The following is a 15,546-nucleotide window of genomic DNA, read 5'->3' as shown; positions in this document are numbered from 1 at the left end:
CATTTATAGCTATAAAGCTTATATCAGAAAAGTAAAAAGGACCAGGCACAGTGCCTGAAATCTGTAGTCTCAGTACTTTGGGAGGCCAAGGCAGGAGGATCGCTTGAGCCCAGGAGTTTGAGATCAGCCTGGGCAATGTAGGGAGAGCCCGTCTCTAAAAACATTAAAAAAAAAATAGCCAAGTGTGGTGGTGCACACCTGTGGTCCCAGCTACTCAGGGGGCTGAGGTAGAGGGACTGCTTAAGCCTGGGATATAGAGGCTGCAGTGAAAGAAAAGAAAGAAGGTTTAAAGCATAACTGAGAAATTAATGAACATTATGCCAAAAACCAAACAATATACGTGAAATGAAAATATTCCTTGAAAAGTACAACTTATCAAAACTGTCACAAGACAAAAATAAAAACCCTAAATAACCCTATATGTATTAGATAGTTAAATTTGTTACCTAAAAATCTTCCGCTGGGCGCGGTGGCTCACGCCTATAATCCCAGCACTTTGGGAGGCTGAGGTGGGAGGACCACTTGAGGTCAGGAGTTGGAGACCAGCCTGGCCAACATGGTGAAACCCCATCTCTACCAAAAATACAAAAATTAATCGGGCATGGTGGCAGGCGCCTGTAATTCCAGCTACTCAGGAGGCTGAGGCAGGAGAATTGCTTGAACCCAGGAGGCAGAGGTTGCAGTGAGCAAAGATCGTGCCACTGCACTCCAGCCTGGGTGACAGAGTGAGACTCTGTTTCAAAAAAAAAAAAAAATCTTCCGAGAGATAAAATTTCAGGCCTAGATGGTTTCACTGATGAATCATTTAAGGAAGAAATAACATCAAGGTTACCCAAACTCTTTCAGAAAATAAAGAAGGAATATTGTTCAATTTATTTTGAGAGGTCATTAGAACACTCATCCCAACACCTGACCCTGATAAAATCACAAAAAAGAAAATTACTGATCAATATCCCTCATTAATCTAAACTTAATAATCCTTACTTAAAAATCTAAACTTATAAAATAGTACACATGGCAAACAAGCATATGAAAAGATGCCCAATATCATATGTCATTAGGGAAATGCAAATTAAAACAACAGCCAGATACCATTATATACCTATTAGAATGGCCAAAATCCAGGACACTGACAACATTAAATGCTGACAAGGATGTGGAGCAACAGGAACTCTCATTCATTGCTGGTGGGAATGCAAAATAGTATAGCCACTTTGGAAGACAGTTTGGCAGTTTCTTACAAAGTTAAACATACGATCCAGCAATTGTGCTCCTGGGTATTTATCCAAATGAGTTGAAAACTTATGTTCACACAAAAAAACTTCATATGTATGTTTACAGTAGCTTTACTTATAATTACCAAAAAACTGGGAGCAACCAAGATGATCTTCAAAAGGTAAAAGGATTTTTTTTTTAGAAAGAAAAAAAAAAAGAATGGATAAACTGTGCTACACTCAGACAATAGAATATTAATCAGTGATAAAAAGAAATAAGCTATCAAGCCACAAAAGACATGGAGGACCCTTAAATGCATAATTCTAAGTGAAAGAAGCCAGTCTGAAGAGCTGTATTCTGTATAATTCCAACTACATGACATTCTGGAGGAGGCAAAACTATAGAGACAGTAAAAAGATCAGGAGTAGCCAAGAGATCAGGGATGGGGCAGGAAAGAATATGTGGAGCATGGTTTTTGTTTTTGTTTTTGTTTTTTATTTGAGACAGTCTCGCTCTGTCGCCCAGGCTGGAGTGCAGCGGTGCGATCTTGGCTCACTGCAAACTCCGCCTCCTGGGTTCAGGCCATTCTCCGGCCTCAGCCTCCCGAGTAGCTGGGACTACAGGGGCCCGCCACCATGCCTGGCTAATTTTTTGTATTTTTAGTAGAGATGGGGTTTCACCGTGTTAGCCAGGACGGTCTCGATCTCCTGACCTCGTGATCGGCCCACCTCGGCCTCCCAAAGTGCTGGGATTACAGGCATGAGCCACCGTGCCTGGCCAAGGAAGCATGGTTTTTTAGGGAGGTGAAACTATACTGTATGAGACTATAATGATGGATATATGATATTATGCATTTGTCAAAACTCATAAAATTATATAACACAAACAGTGAACCCTAATATAAACTATGACTTCAGTTAATAACAATGTATCAACATTGGTTTATCAGTTGTAACAAATGTAGTACACTAATGCAAGATGTTAATGGGGAAACTAGGTTTGGGGTAGGGAAGGGAGTATATGGGAACTCAGTACTTTCTGCTCAAATTTTCTATAAACCAAAAGCTGTTCTAAAAAACGGAATCTATTAATAACTTTTAAAAATGCTTAAATATTAGCAAATCAAACGCAGTGATATAGAAAAGAATAATACTTCATTACCAAGTGTGGTTTATGCCAGGAATACATAGTTGGCTTAACACTTGACACTCAATCAGTGTGATTCATCTTATTAACAGTATAAGGAGAAAACCCACGTGATCATTTCAACAAACGCAGAAAAAGCATTTGACAAAATTCAACACCCGTTCATGACACAAATTAAGAATAAAAGGGAACTTCTACGATCTGATAAAGGGTATCCACGGACAAACCTACAGTTACCATCATACTTAGTGGTGAAGTAAAATAAACACAGGATGTCTATTCTCACTTCTATTCAACATATTACTGAAAATCTTTGTCATTGAAATAGGTCAAAAGCAGCAATAAAAGACATACAAGAGCAGAAAGGAAGAAGCAAAATTGTTTATATTCACAGATGGAATCATTGTTTATGTAAAAAGCCCTAAGGACTCTATAAAACAACTACTAGAACTAATAAATTAATTTAGCAAGTTCACAGAATACAAGCAATAAAACAAAAATTAAAAAACAAAAAAAGACATTTTATTTTATATTTGCAGCAAAAATGAGAAAATGAAATTTAATTTTTTTTTTTTTGAGACTGAGTCTTGCTCTGTCAAGGCTGGAGTGCGGTGGCACAATCTCAATTCACTGCAACCTCCACCTCCCAGGTTCAAGAGATTCTCCTGCCTCAGCCTCCTGAATAGCTGGGATTACAGGCACCCGTAATCATGCTTGGTTAATTTTTTTGTATTTTTAGTAGAGATCGGGTTCCACCATGTTGGCCAGGCTGGTCTCAAACTCCTGACCAGGTGATCCACCTGCCTCAGCCTCCCAAAGTGCTGGGATTACAGGCATGCACCACCATGCCCGGCTGAAATTTAAAACTTTTTTTTTTTGAGACAGTTTTGTTTTGTCTCCCAGGCTGGAGTGCAGTGGTGCAATCTTGGCTCACTGCAAGCTTTGCCTCCTGGGTTCAAGCAATTCTCGTGCCTCAGCCTCCCCAGTAGCTGGGACTACAGGCGCATGCCACCACACCCGGGTGATCTCTTGTATTTTAGTAGAGATGGGGTTTCACCATGTTGCCCAGGCTGGTCTCAAACTCCTGAGCTCAGGTGATCCATCTGCCTTGGCCTCCCAAAGTGCTGGCATTACAGGTGTGAGCCACCACGCCTGGCCTAAAACTTTAATTTAGGATAAATTTAACACAAAATATACAAACTCTCTACACTGAAAACTTGCTGAGAAATTTTTTATGTTTTATTTTTTTTTGAGATGGAACTTCATTCTTGTCACCCAGGCTGGAGTGCAATGGCGGATCTCAGCTCACTGCAACCTCCACTTCCCAGGTTCAAGCGATTCTCCTGCCTCAGCCTCCCAGGTAGCTGGGTAGTTGCAGTAAGCTGAGATCACGCCATTGGACTCCAACCTGGGTGACAGAGCAAGACTCTGTCTTGGAAAAAAAAAAAGAAAAAAGAGGGCAATTGTCCATAAATTGATCTATAAAGTCAACGCAATTACAATAAGAATCTCATCAGACCTTTTTGCAGAAATTGACAAACTGATTAAAAAATTTATATAGAAACCTATAAGACCCAGAACACTCAAGAACAATGTTAGAGAACTTATACTACCCAACTTACTATAGAACTACAGAAATTAAAGACAATGTGGTACTGGCATAAGGACTGTTAGGTAGATTGATAAAACAGAATTGGGAACCCAGAAACAGTCCCACACTTATATGGCTATTTGATCTTCAACAAAGATATGAGATCAATACAACTGGGAAAGAAAATTCCTTTACCAAATGAGGTTGGAACAACTGGATATCCACATGGGGAAAAAAAAAAAAAAAACTTTGACCTTTAATTCACACCACACACCAAAATTAACCCAAAACAGATCATAAATACAAAATCTAAACTATAAAACTTCTGGAAGAAAACACAGAAGAAAGTCTTTTATGATCCTAGAGTAGACAACAATTTCTTGTTTTTTGTTTTATTTTGGTTTGTTTCTTTTCTTTTTTTGCAACAGGGTCTTGCTCTGTCACCCAGGCTGGAGTGCAGTGGCCTGATTCCAGCTCACTGCAGCCTTAATCTCCCAGGTTCAAGTGATCCTCCTGTCTCAGCTCCCTAGTAGCTAGGATTACAATTGTGTGCCACCATGCTTGACTAATTATTTATAGAGATGAGGTCTCACTATGTTGCCCAGGCTGGTCTTGAACTCCTATGCTTAAGCAATCCTCCCGCCTCTGCCTCTTAAAGTGCTGGGATTATAGGTGTGAGCCACTGTGCCCAGACAGAATTCTTAAAACATAAAAAGCATGAGCCAAAAGGAAAAAAACTGGACTTCATCAAAATTTAAAACTTATTTTCAAAATATACAGTTCTGAAAATGAAAAGGCAAGCCACAGATAGGGAGAAAATGTTTGCAGTACATATATATGACAAACGCATTGATCCTGAATATATGAAGAACAGTTTACAGCTCAATAAAACAAACTATTTTTTTAAAAAATGGACAATTATTTGGATACTTCAAAAAAGAAGTTATTCAAATGACCAACTGCATATGAAAAGATGCTCAATATCATTAATTATTAGGGAAATGAAAATTAAAACCACAATGAGATACCACTACATACACTGGAATGGTTAAAATTTACAAAGATTGACACTACCAAATGACGTGAAGCAACTGGAACTCTCATACACTGTTGGCAGAAGTATGACATGATCAAAGCTCAGTTGGTCTGGCAGTTTCTTAGAAAACCAAACATATACCTACCCTATAATCCAGCAATTCCACTCTAACATACTTGTCCAAGAAAAATTAATACACAATATACATTTTCATAACAAAGACTTGTACAAGAATGTTCATAGCAGCACTATTCATAATACCCCAAAACTGGAAACAGCCCATATAGCCAAAAAGATGTTTCTTGTTTATATTAAATTCTAGAATAGGCAAAACTAATCTACGGGTTAAAAAACCTAGAACCAGTTATCTCTAGGGGAGCAGGAGTGGGAAACGATTGTGAAAGGGCAGAAGGGAACTTTCTGGGATAATAGTAATGATGCATATCTGTTTTTAGTTTAGGTTTCTTTTTTTTTTCCTTTTCTCACCTGGAAGTAACAATGTGTATCTTGACAGGGGTTTCAATGACAAAAGTATATGCTTTTTTTTTTTTTTTAGACAGAGTCTCGCTCTGTCACCCAGGCTGGAGTGCAGTGGTGCGATCTCAGATCACTGCAAACCCTGTCTCCTGGGTTCAAGTGATTCTCATGCCTCAGCCAAGTACATGCATTTTTAAAACTCACTGAATGATGTATGCATTATTTGTGCATTTCAATGTATATAAATTTTACCTAAAACAAATGAACTACAAAAAACCCAAATAAATATTAAACTCTAGTTAATGTTATAATGCTGAAGTGTTTATGGCTAAAATGTACTGATATCTGCAACTTACTTTGAATGCATCAAAAAAAGAGAAAACATGAGTTGATGTATGGATAAATGGATAGAAATGTGATCAAGCAAATATAATAAAATGTGAATTGTGGAATCTAAATGATGTGTATAAGGGTGTTCGCCATATAATTCTTTCAACTTTTCTTTTTTTCTTTTTCTTTTTGAGACGGGGGTCTCGCTCTGTCACCCAGGCTGGGGTGCAGAGATGCAATCACAATTCACTGTACCTTTGATTCTTGGGCTCAAGCAGTCCTCCCATCTCAGCCTCTCCAGTAGCTGGGACCACAGTTGCGTACTACCCCACCTGACTAATTTTTTCATCTATTGTAGAGATGTGGGGGTCTCACTATGTTGCCCAGGCTGGTCTTGACCTCCTGGGCTCAAGCAATCCTCCCGCCTCAGCCTCCCCAAAGTGTTGGGATTACAGGCATGAGCTACTGCACCTGGCCACGAGCTTTTCTATTTGTTTAGAAAACCATAATAAAATTTTGAAAATATATATGGACATCAGCCAGGTCAAATAAACTAAATTTTTTTTTTGAAAATATAAATACAAGCAACAGACCTCAAAACTAAAGCTAATATACCTTCTAAGAAACAAATTAGAAGGAATCAAAATGTAATTGATAATAACTATGTCCAATACTGCATGATTTATAATAGTGTAAAATTAGAAATGCATGTCCCATAACAGGTGTTTGTTGAGTAAATTATGGTCTAATTCTATCTAACATACTATATGTATGTGAAGTACTTATTTTGTTTATTGTTTATTGTCTTTCTACCAACTAGAATCAAAGCACCTAGAAAACAGGGGTATTGATTTGTTTTGTTCACTGCTGTATTCTCTTTGCCTGGAACAAAGCCTGACAAGTAAAAGCTGTTTAATAAATTGTTGTTGAATGAATAAACAATGGAATATTTTGTAGCCATTAAATGCTGAACATTATTTAATGACATGTTCATAATATATTCGAATGTGAACAAAGAGTATAAAACATTACATGAGCAAAAGATACAGACAGTTTATAGGAAAAGAAATGCAAATGGCCCTTAAACATGAACATATGATCAATCTTGCTCATAATAAGAGAAAAGTAAATTAAAGTTATACTGAAATATCACTTTCCATCTATCGAACTGGCTAAAATCCAGAAGTTTTATAACACATTCTGTAGCAAGTCTGTGAGGAAACACACACTCTCATACATTGTTGGTAGGAACTAAAATGGTACATCCCCAAGGACAGAAATTTGGCAATATCTAGCAAAATTACATAGGCATTTCCCTTTGGCCCAGCAATCCCACTTTTAGGAATCTATCCTATAGATACACAGGCAAACAATGCAAAATTACATATTTACAAGACTATTCATTGCAGTACTTCTTAAATTAGCAAAAGACTTGAAAACAACCCAAATGTCCACTAGTAGAGAACTGGTTGAATAAACTATGCAGCTATAAAAGAGAAAACGGAAGATTTATATGTACCATCATGTACCGATCGCTAAGACACTAAATTTAAAAAGTAAGATGCAGGCCGGGCGTGGTGGCTCATGCCTGTAATCCCAGCACTTTGGGAGGCTGAGGTGGGCGGATCACAAGGTCAGGAGTTCGAGGCCAACCTGACCAACATGGTGAAACCCTGTCTCTACTAAAAATAAAAAAATTAGCCAGGTGTGGTGGCAGGCACCTGTAATCCCAGTTACTCGGGAGGCTGAGGCAGGAGAATCGCTTGAACCTGGGAGACGGAGGTTGCAGTGAGCCGAGATTGCGCCACTGCACTCCAGCCTGGGAGACAGAGCGAGACTCCATCTCAAAAATAAAAATAAAAATAAAATTAAAATTAAAAGACGCAGAAAAAAATATATATAGTATGCTACCTTTTGTGTAAAAATGGGAATGAATATGAAATCATAGATTATTTGCATGTCTTTTCAAAAAAGAAGCAATTTAAGAATAAATTTAAAGCTAATTAAAATAAGTCATCTACAGAGAGAGGGAGAGAGCAGAGGAGGAAACATGGATAACTGTATCTAATTTTATTAGTTTTAGAGCACAACAGATGTTTTTCATAGTTAAAAAAAATTAAATCAAAAAGAAAATGCAAAACAATTCCTAAAAATGAAAAACAAACCAATGAACCAATGAACCAAATTCTGTGCTCTATGTCAAAGGTCACCAAACTATGATCTGCAGTCCAAATCTGGCCCATCAACTGTTTTCATGAATAAGGTTTTACTGGAACACAGTTATGCCCATTTACATATAGTCTATGGCTGCTTTTGAGATACAGTGACAGAGTTGAGTAGTTACAACAGAGACCATATGGGCCGCAAAGCTCAAAATATTTACTATCTGGTCCTTCAGAGAAAAAGTTTACTAACTCCTACTCTATATTAAGTTAGCAGCATAACCACACAGAAAATTATTTTAAGAGACTTGAAATAAAGAATTTTGTATATCCTGAGAACAAAAACCAAACAAAAACCCCTTAAACAGTGGTTTTGTAGTGGTAATGTTGGATTTGTTCTTTGAAAAGATTATAGACCTGGATGAGTATGTATTGTGTGATTACACATTTTATATAATGTGTGATTATATATTTATATATGTATGGGTATGTATACATGCACATATATAATACATTAATTTCATTAGGAACCAATATTCTCAGATAAAAGAAATACAAATATAAAAATATAAAATATAGGATAAAAGAACAGCTAGAGGCCGGACGCAGTGGCTCATACCTGTAATCCCAGCACTTTGGGAGGCTGATGTGGGTGGATCACGAGGTCAGGAGTTCGAGACCAGACTGGTCAACATAGTGAAACCCCATCTCTACCAAAAATACAAAAATTAGCCGGGCTTGGTGGCACATGCCTGTAGTCCCAGCTACTTGGGAGGCTGAGGCAGGATAATCGCTTGAACCTGAGAGGCGGAGGCTGTGGTGAGCGGAGATTGAGCCACTGCACTCCAGCCTGGACAACAGAGCAAGATTCTGTCTCAAAAAAAAAAAAAAAAGAACCGCTAGAAAGACAAATATGTAATCAAGCAATTACAGTAAAATTGTAACTATAGAATGAAGGTCATGGTATCTTTACTGTAAAAGTTCTTCAACTTTTCTGTCAGCTTCATAATTTCAAATTTTCATAATGAAATGTTAGAAAAAATTTATAAAATAAAAATATCCATTCTATTTCATTTCAATTGGAAATACTGGTAAGAACTCAAGATTTATTTTCATTTTCTAAAAACCCACATATTTCCAAGCTCTAATCCTTCAAAAAGTCTGAAAGCAATGACAATTTCTTTTTCCTTTTCATTTTTTTTTTTTTTTTTGAGACAGGGTCTCACTCTGTCACCCAGGCTGGAGGGCAGTGGTATAATCATAGTCCACTGCACCCTCAAACTCCGGGGCTCAGCTGATCCTCCTATCTTAGCCTCCAAAGCATCGGGGACCACAGGCATGTGCCATCATGCCCAGCTAATTTCTGTATTTTGTTTTTTTTAATTTCTGTATTTTTTGTACAGACAGTGTTTTACTATGTAGCCCAGGGTAGTCTTGAACTCCTGGGCTCAAGCAATCTGCCCACTTCAGCCTCCCAAAATGCTGCGATTACAGGTATGAGCCACCACATCCAGCCAATGATAATTTCTTTTTTTTTGAGACAGGGTCTCACTTTGTCGCCCAGGCTGGAGTGTAGTTGCGCAGTCTCGGCTCACTGCCACCTCCGCCTCAGGGGCTCAAGCAGTTCTCCTGCCTCAGCCTCCAAGTAGCTAGGATTACAGGAGCCCACCATAGCACTCGGCTAATTTTTGTATTTTTAGTAGAGACAGGGTTTCGCCATGTTGGTCAAGCTGGTCTCGAACTCCTGATCTCAAGTGATCCACCCACCTCGGCCTCCCAAAGTGCTGGGATTATAGGCGTTAGCCACTGCACTCGGCCCATAATTTCAATAGCAATGAATATCCTGTGTCCACATTGCGGTTGCTAAATACCACTTCTCCTTAGAGAGAGTTGTTTTCAAAAATGGGGCAGGAAATACCTCAGATGAGCCTGGGATATCTTCTGCTTGAGAGCAAGGAGTCGATCAAAGACTATCATGGTCATGTCAAAAATCCCAAGAGCCAGTCGGAAATGGTTCCCAGAGGCCAAAAATGGGAAATTTGATTAAGAACAAGGAATACAATAATTGAAACATCAAATACATAAAATCTATGATTCATAATACAACAAAAAAGATCACTTCATTGGTTACCTTTGGAGGTTGCTAAGACACTAATTTATTATTCTGAAAATTGGTCAATAAAGGAACAGAATGATTCTAACTATATTAAAATATATTCGTGTTTATATGCACAGAAAAGGGTCTCAAAGTTTTAATACCTTGAGGTTTTAATAGTGGTGATCTCTGGGTGATAGGGTTAGAGGTAGGATTTTTCTTTTTACCTAATTATAGTTTCAATTTTTTTTTACAATAAATATGTATTGTCTCTGCACTAGAAGTTATTTTAGGGTTATAAAACAGCATGTGGCATATGAGATCATTTTTGTAAAAAGGAAAAATAATATGCTCTGAATTGCTAATAGTGGTACCCTCTGGGTAGTGAAATTAAGGTAATTTTAATTTTCTTCTTTTTGGTTTCTCTATATTTAAAAAATCTTTGCTATAATATTTTTTATAGAAGTAAAAACATTACTTCTATTTTTAAAAAAGAATAAAAGGAAAGCTGTCACAGTGACATCCCTGTAGTCCCAGCTAGCTGGGAGGCTGACGTAGAAGCATCACCCGAGCCCAGAAGTTTGAGGCTGCAGTGTACTATGATCACATCTGTGAATAGTCACTGTACTCCAGGCTGGGCAACACAGGGAGACCCTGTCTCTATTTAAAAGAGAGAGAGAGAAACAGAGAGAGAGAGAGAGAGAAACAATAACATCCTTCAAAAATAATGAGAACAGAAGTGTAAGAAATTTGCAATAGTTTTTTTGTGTGTGTGTGTGATGGAGTCTCACTCTGTCACCCAGGCTGGAGTGCAGTGGTACGATCTCAGCTTACTGCAACCTCTGCCTCCTGGGTTCAAGTGATTCTCCTGCCTCAGCCTCCCGAGTAGCTGGGACTACCGGCGCATGCCACCACGCCCAGCTAATTTTTGTATTTTTAGTAGAGACGGGGTTTCGCCATGTTGGCCAGGCTGGTCTCGAACTCCTGACCTCGGGAGATCCACCCGCCATGGCCTCCCAAAGTGCTAGGATTACAGGTGTGAGCTATCGCGCTCAGCCTGCAATATTCTTCTAGGACTTTCCAGGACAAGTGTTCTGACCCACTGGCATGAATATCTGGTTCCTTTGGCTAATGTATACCTCAAATGGAAATGAGTGTTATTTCCCTCTTGTTGCCACTAACCATTAAGATCACTAACCAACCTCTAAATGACTTCCTGTGGCATAAGATCTTCGAACCCAAACATGGAACACAAAGAAAGTGATTTAAAACAAAAGCTCTTACTGAAGTTTTTCCAGAGCCCCTTTAATGAAGTAGTCTTCTCTGCCCTCTACTGGTGATGAAAATAACATCTACTTGGAAATAAATTGGAGGCATTTCCATAAAGTAGCAGTTCCTAGTACGCTATGGGGACCTGGCTTGCCGGGGGTTCCCAAGACCCTCTCAGGGGGTCTGCAAGGTCAAAACCATTTCATAATAATACTAGGTCATGATGTGCCTTTTATATTCTCAAGAATGTACTATGAGGCTTATTGATATGAATTCTGATTTCATATTGCAACAAATCTTTAATATATTACCTCTTTGGCAGGGCGCGGTGGCTCACGCCTGTAATCCCAGCACTTTGGGAGGCTGAGGTGGGCAGATCACTTGAAGTCAGGAGTTCGAGACCAGCCTGACCAACGTAGAGAAACCCCATCTCTACTAAAAATACAAAATTAGCAGGGCGTGGTGGCGCATGTCTGTAATCCCAGCTACTCGGGAGGCTGAGGCAGGAGAATCGCTTGAATCCGGGAGGCGGAGGTGGCAATGAGCCGAGATCACGCCACTGCATTCCATCCTGGGCAACAAGAGCGAAACTCCGCCACAAAAAAAAAAAAAAGGTATTACCTCTTGTTGAGTTTCTCGATACTTTTTTCCCCACACAATTCATGCAGAGATTATCTTGTTGAGCTTTAGAATTGTATAAAAGAAGACCGGACGTGGTGGCTCACATCTGTAATCCCAGCACTTCGGGAGGCCGAGGCGGGAGGATTACGAAGTCATGAGTTCCAGACCAGCCTGGCCAATATGGTGAAAACCTGTCTCAACTAAAAAAAAAAAAAAAAAAAGAAAATTAGCCAGGCACAGTGGCATGTGCCTGTTGTCCCAATTAGTCGGGAGGCTGAGGCAGGAGAATTGCTTGAACCCGGGAGGCAGAGGTTGCAGTGAGCCGAGATCGCACCACTGCACTCCAGCTTGGGCGACAGAGCAAGACTCCGTCTAAAAAAAAAAAAAGAAAGAATCGTATAAAAGAATGTACATAATTATTTGAAAAGGTGATTGAACTCTCCTCCCTTTTCCAGTTACATATCTATGTGAGTCTAGGTTTTCTTCATGTACTTCAGTCAAAACAACCTATCATGACAGACTGGAGAAGCAGATATGAAAATCCAGCTGACTTCTTGAGGTTGGGCACGGTGGCTCGCGCCTGTAATCCTAATCCTAGTACTCTGGGAGGTCAAGGCAGGCAGATCACCTGAGGTCAGGAGTTCGAGACTCGCCTGGCCAACATGGTGAAACGCCGTCTCTATTAAAAGTACAAAAAATTAGCTGGGCATGTGGCGCATGCCTGTAATCCCAGCTACTCGGGAGGCTGAGGTAGGAGAATCGCTTGAACCTGGGAGGTGGAGGTTGCAGTGAGCTGAGATTGCGCCACTGCACTCCAGCCTGGGCAACAAGAGCGAAATTCCATCTCAAAAAATAATAAAAGTACAAAAATTAGCCAGGCATGGTGGTGGGTGCCTATAGTCCCAGCTACAAGGGAGGCTGAGGCATGAGAATTGCTCGAACCCGGGAGGTGGGGGTTCCGGCGAGTCAAGATCATGCCACTGCACTCCAGCCTGGGTGATGGAGTGAAACTCTGTCTCAAAAAAAAAAACAAAAAACAACAAAAAAAATAGGGTCTTACTCTGTCACCCAAGGCTGGAGCACACTAGTGTAATCGTGGTTCACCACAGCCTAGACTTGGACCTCTCAGGCTCAAGCAATCCTCCCATCTCAGCCTCCCCAGTAGCTGGGACCACAGGCGTGTAGTACCATGCCTGGCCAATTTTTTAATTTTTTGTAGACACAGAGTATCACTATGTTACCCAGTCTGGTCTCAAACTCCTGGGATCCTGCCTCAGCCTCCCAAAGTGCTGGGATTACAGGTATGGCCCACCTCGCCCAGCCACTACAGATATTTTTAAATTCCCTAAGCAGCTAATATGATAAAATAGTAGATAGATTCATATAATATATAAGACTACATGTACAAAATAATATAATTTCACGAACTAATTCCTCTTCAAATAGGAATGCTTGAATTTCTGTAAATTAAATGAGTACATATATGTGTACTCCACCACATACTCATAGAGATTAGAGAGTCTTCTATAAATGAAGCATAATATACATGTTTCATAACAGATGATTACTTTCAGGATTTTTGCTTATTTAAACGTGTTCTCAGTCATACAATAGAGAGTTGCAGGCCAGGTGTAGTGGCTCAGGCCTGTAATCCCAGCACTTTGGGAGGCCAAGGCAGGCAGATCACTTGAGGTCAGGAGTTCGAGACCAGCCTGGCCAACATGGCAAAACTCCGTCTCTACTAAAAAGACAAAAATTAGCTGGGCATGGTGGTGCGCACCTGTAATCCCAGCTACTCGGGAGGCTGAAGCAGGAGAATCGCTTGAACCTGGGAGGCAGAGGTTGCAGTGAGCCGAGATTGTGCCACTGCACTCCAGCCTGGGCAACAGAGTGAGACCTCATCTCAAAAAAAAAAAAAAAAGAGTTGCCGTTACAAGACAAGTGACCTCTCGATTAGCAACTTAAAATTCTATTTTGCAGTCTGACTCTTAATTGAGACAATGTAGCATATTTACCATACTTTTAGTGGAAATAACCTAAATTCAAATTCTGCCACTTACTAGTCTGACATTAGGCAATTTCCAATGTACCTGAACCTTGGTCCTTCATCCGTAAAAATTGAATACAAGTAGTACCGATCCCAGGGGATCGTAATGAGGATTAAATGATGTGTATGTAAACAGCCTACTATGGGGACTGATACTTAGTAGGCACTCATTTACTAATATTAGTAACTTGTGTTCACTTCCCGCTGGTGTGGTGTAATGTTTGCAGAAGTTTTTGCAGTTTTGAGTATAAAATCTGAGACTGGGAGGTGATCCCCTTTGGCCTTTCATGTGCCCTTGCTAATTCTACAGATCCCTTCCCATCCCTTCCCCCAAATATACACCCCAGTGATAAGTAGAGCTCTATCTTCCACGTCCTTTCCAAAAGCTCCAGATAACATCAGAGCCCCTATACTGAACAATTTGTCTGATTCTGAGAAGGGGGTTCAGTAGATCTCGGGCCTAGGTCCGTGTTCTGCCCCTAATTTGACCACGTGATCTTGGACAGGTTACTTAATTTCTTCAGTGAGCCTTGGGTGTCCTCAGTCGCAAAAGGAGTAGCAGCTTCAACCACTCCCAATGTCCCTTCAGATTTTAGACTGGGAAGAAACTGTCCACGCACCACAAAGATTAAAAGCGCCTGGAAACCCCTAAATACTCTCCCCAAACCCATTTCAAACGTCACTGCTTCCGATGTCTGGACTTCTTGGCATTTCGTACAAATCTCAAGGGTCCATGCTGGCCCCTGCGCCCTCACGCGGCTAGGACCTCACATTTCTACGTCGCCGGCGCCCTACCCTCTCTGGAGCTGGGTCCATATCCCCTTCCCAAGAGCGCTGCAGTAAGCACTGAATGAAATAACGGCCCCGCCTGACAGAGCCCAGCACAAGGCAAATGCTCAAGAGATGTTGGCTAATATCAGCAGTCAACGGATCCCGCGCCCTCCTTGAGCCTCGGTTTCCTCAAGAACGTAATGAGGACGGGCACAGACAATGCTCAAAGCCCCCAGCAGCGGGCGGAGGGTCCCGAGGCGGGCCTAAGGGGCGCACGCTGCGGAAGGCAGGGCAGCCCCGGAAGCCGGGCGGCCCTGAGAGTCCCGGGTCCAGCCCGGCGCGGAGATGCGTCCTCTCACCTCCCGGGCTCAGCAGCAGCTTCAATGCCTCCAAAATCCGATCCAGACCGCATGTCTCCTGAGCCCCGCTGCCCACGGCCTGTCCTGGGGCCGCCATGACTGGAGTGTAACACCACGCTCGCGACCCGCTCAGGCGCCTCGGCAGGGCGCCGCCGCCGCCATGTTAAGTGTGGCAGAAAGCTCTGGGCACACTATGGGGCGGGGCCTGCAGGGTGGGGCGGGGCCAAATCGATCGGGAACGCCCCCTTCACATTTTTTTTCCGTCCCGGCTTAGTCCGGGGGGTAAGAGGGAACCCAAAAATGGCTAATCTGCCCACACGCACAATTTCAGAAGCTCAATATGATTAACCGCTATGTAAAGAAGGAAGAGAGAAGTAATGTATCATTAAATCTATATTTCAATATGAAAATACTCAGGTACTCAACA

At 41.0% G+C, this 15,546-nt stretch overlaps 1 protein-coding gene across 3 annotated transcripts in view; it reads right to left on the bottom strand.

Annotated features, from left to right (window-relative positions):
- The window catches only part of TANGO6 (transport and golgi organization 6 homolog), a 242,128-nt gene extending 226,814 nt beyond the window's left edge, over window positions 1–15,314 (bottom strand). For 2 of the 3 annotated variants that reach the window (XM_055100397.2, XM_003814560.5), the window contains exon 1: window positions 15,120–15,314. In XM_055100397.2, the coding sequence (XP_054956372.1) occupies window positions 15,120–15,216 (97 nt within the window). In that variant the 5' untranslated portion in view covers window positions 15,217–15,314. The remainder of the gene's footprint in view (window positions 1–15,119) is intronic. The other variant, XR_010110278.1, reaches the window with a different exon arrangement.
- Window positions 15,315–15,546: the final 232 nt, after the last annotated feature.

This window comes from Pan paniscus, chromosome 18, assembly GCF_029289425.2.
Source record: "Pan paniscus chromosome 18, NHGRI_mPanPan1-v2.0_pri, whole genome shotgun sequence".
In the NCBI taxonomy this organism is placed as follows: Eukaryota; Metazoa; Chordata; class Mammalia; order Primates; family Hominidae; genus Pan; species Pan paniscus.
This window is presented reverse-complemented; position numbering and strand designations above follow the sequence as displayed.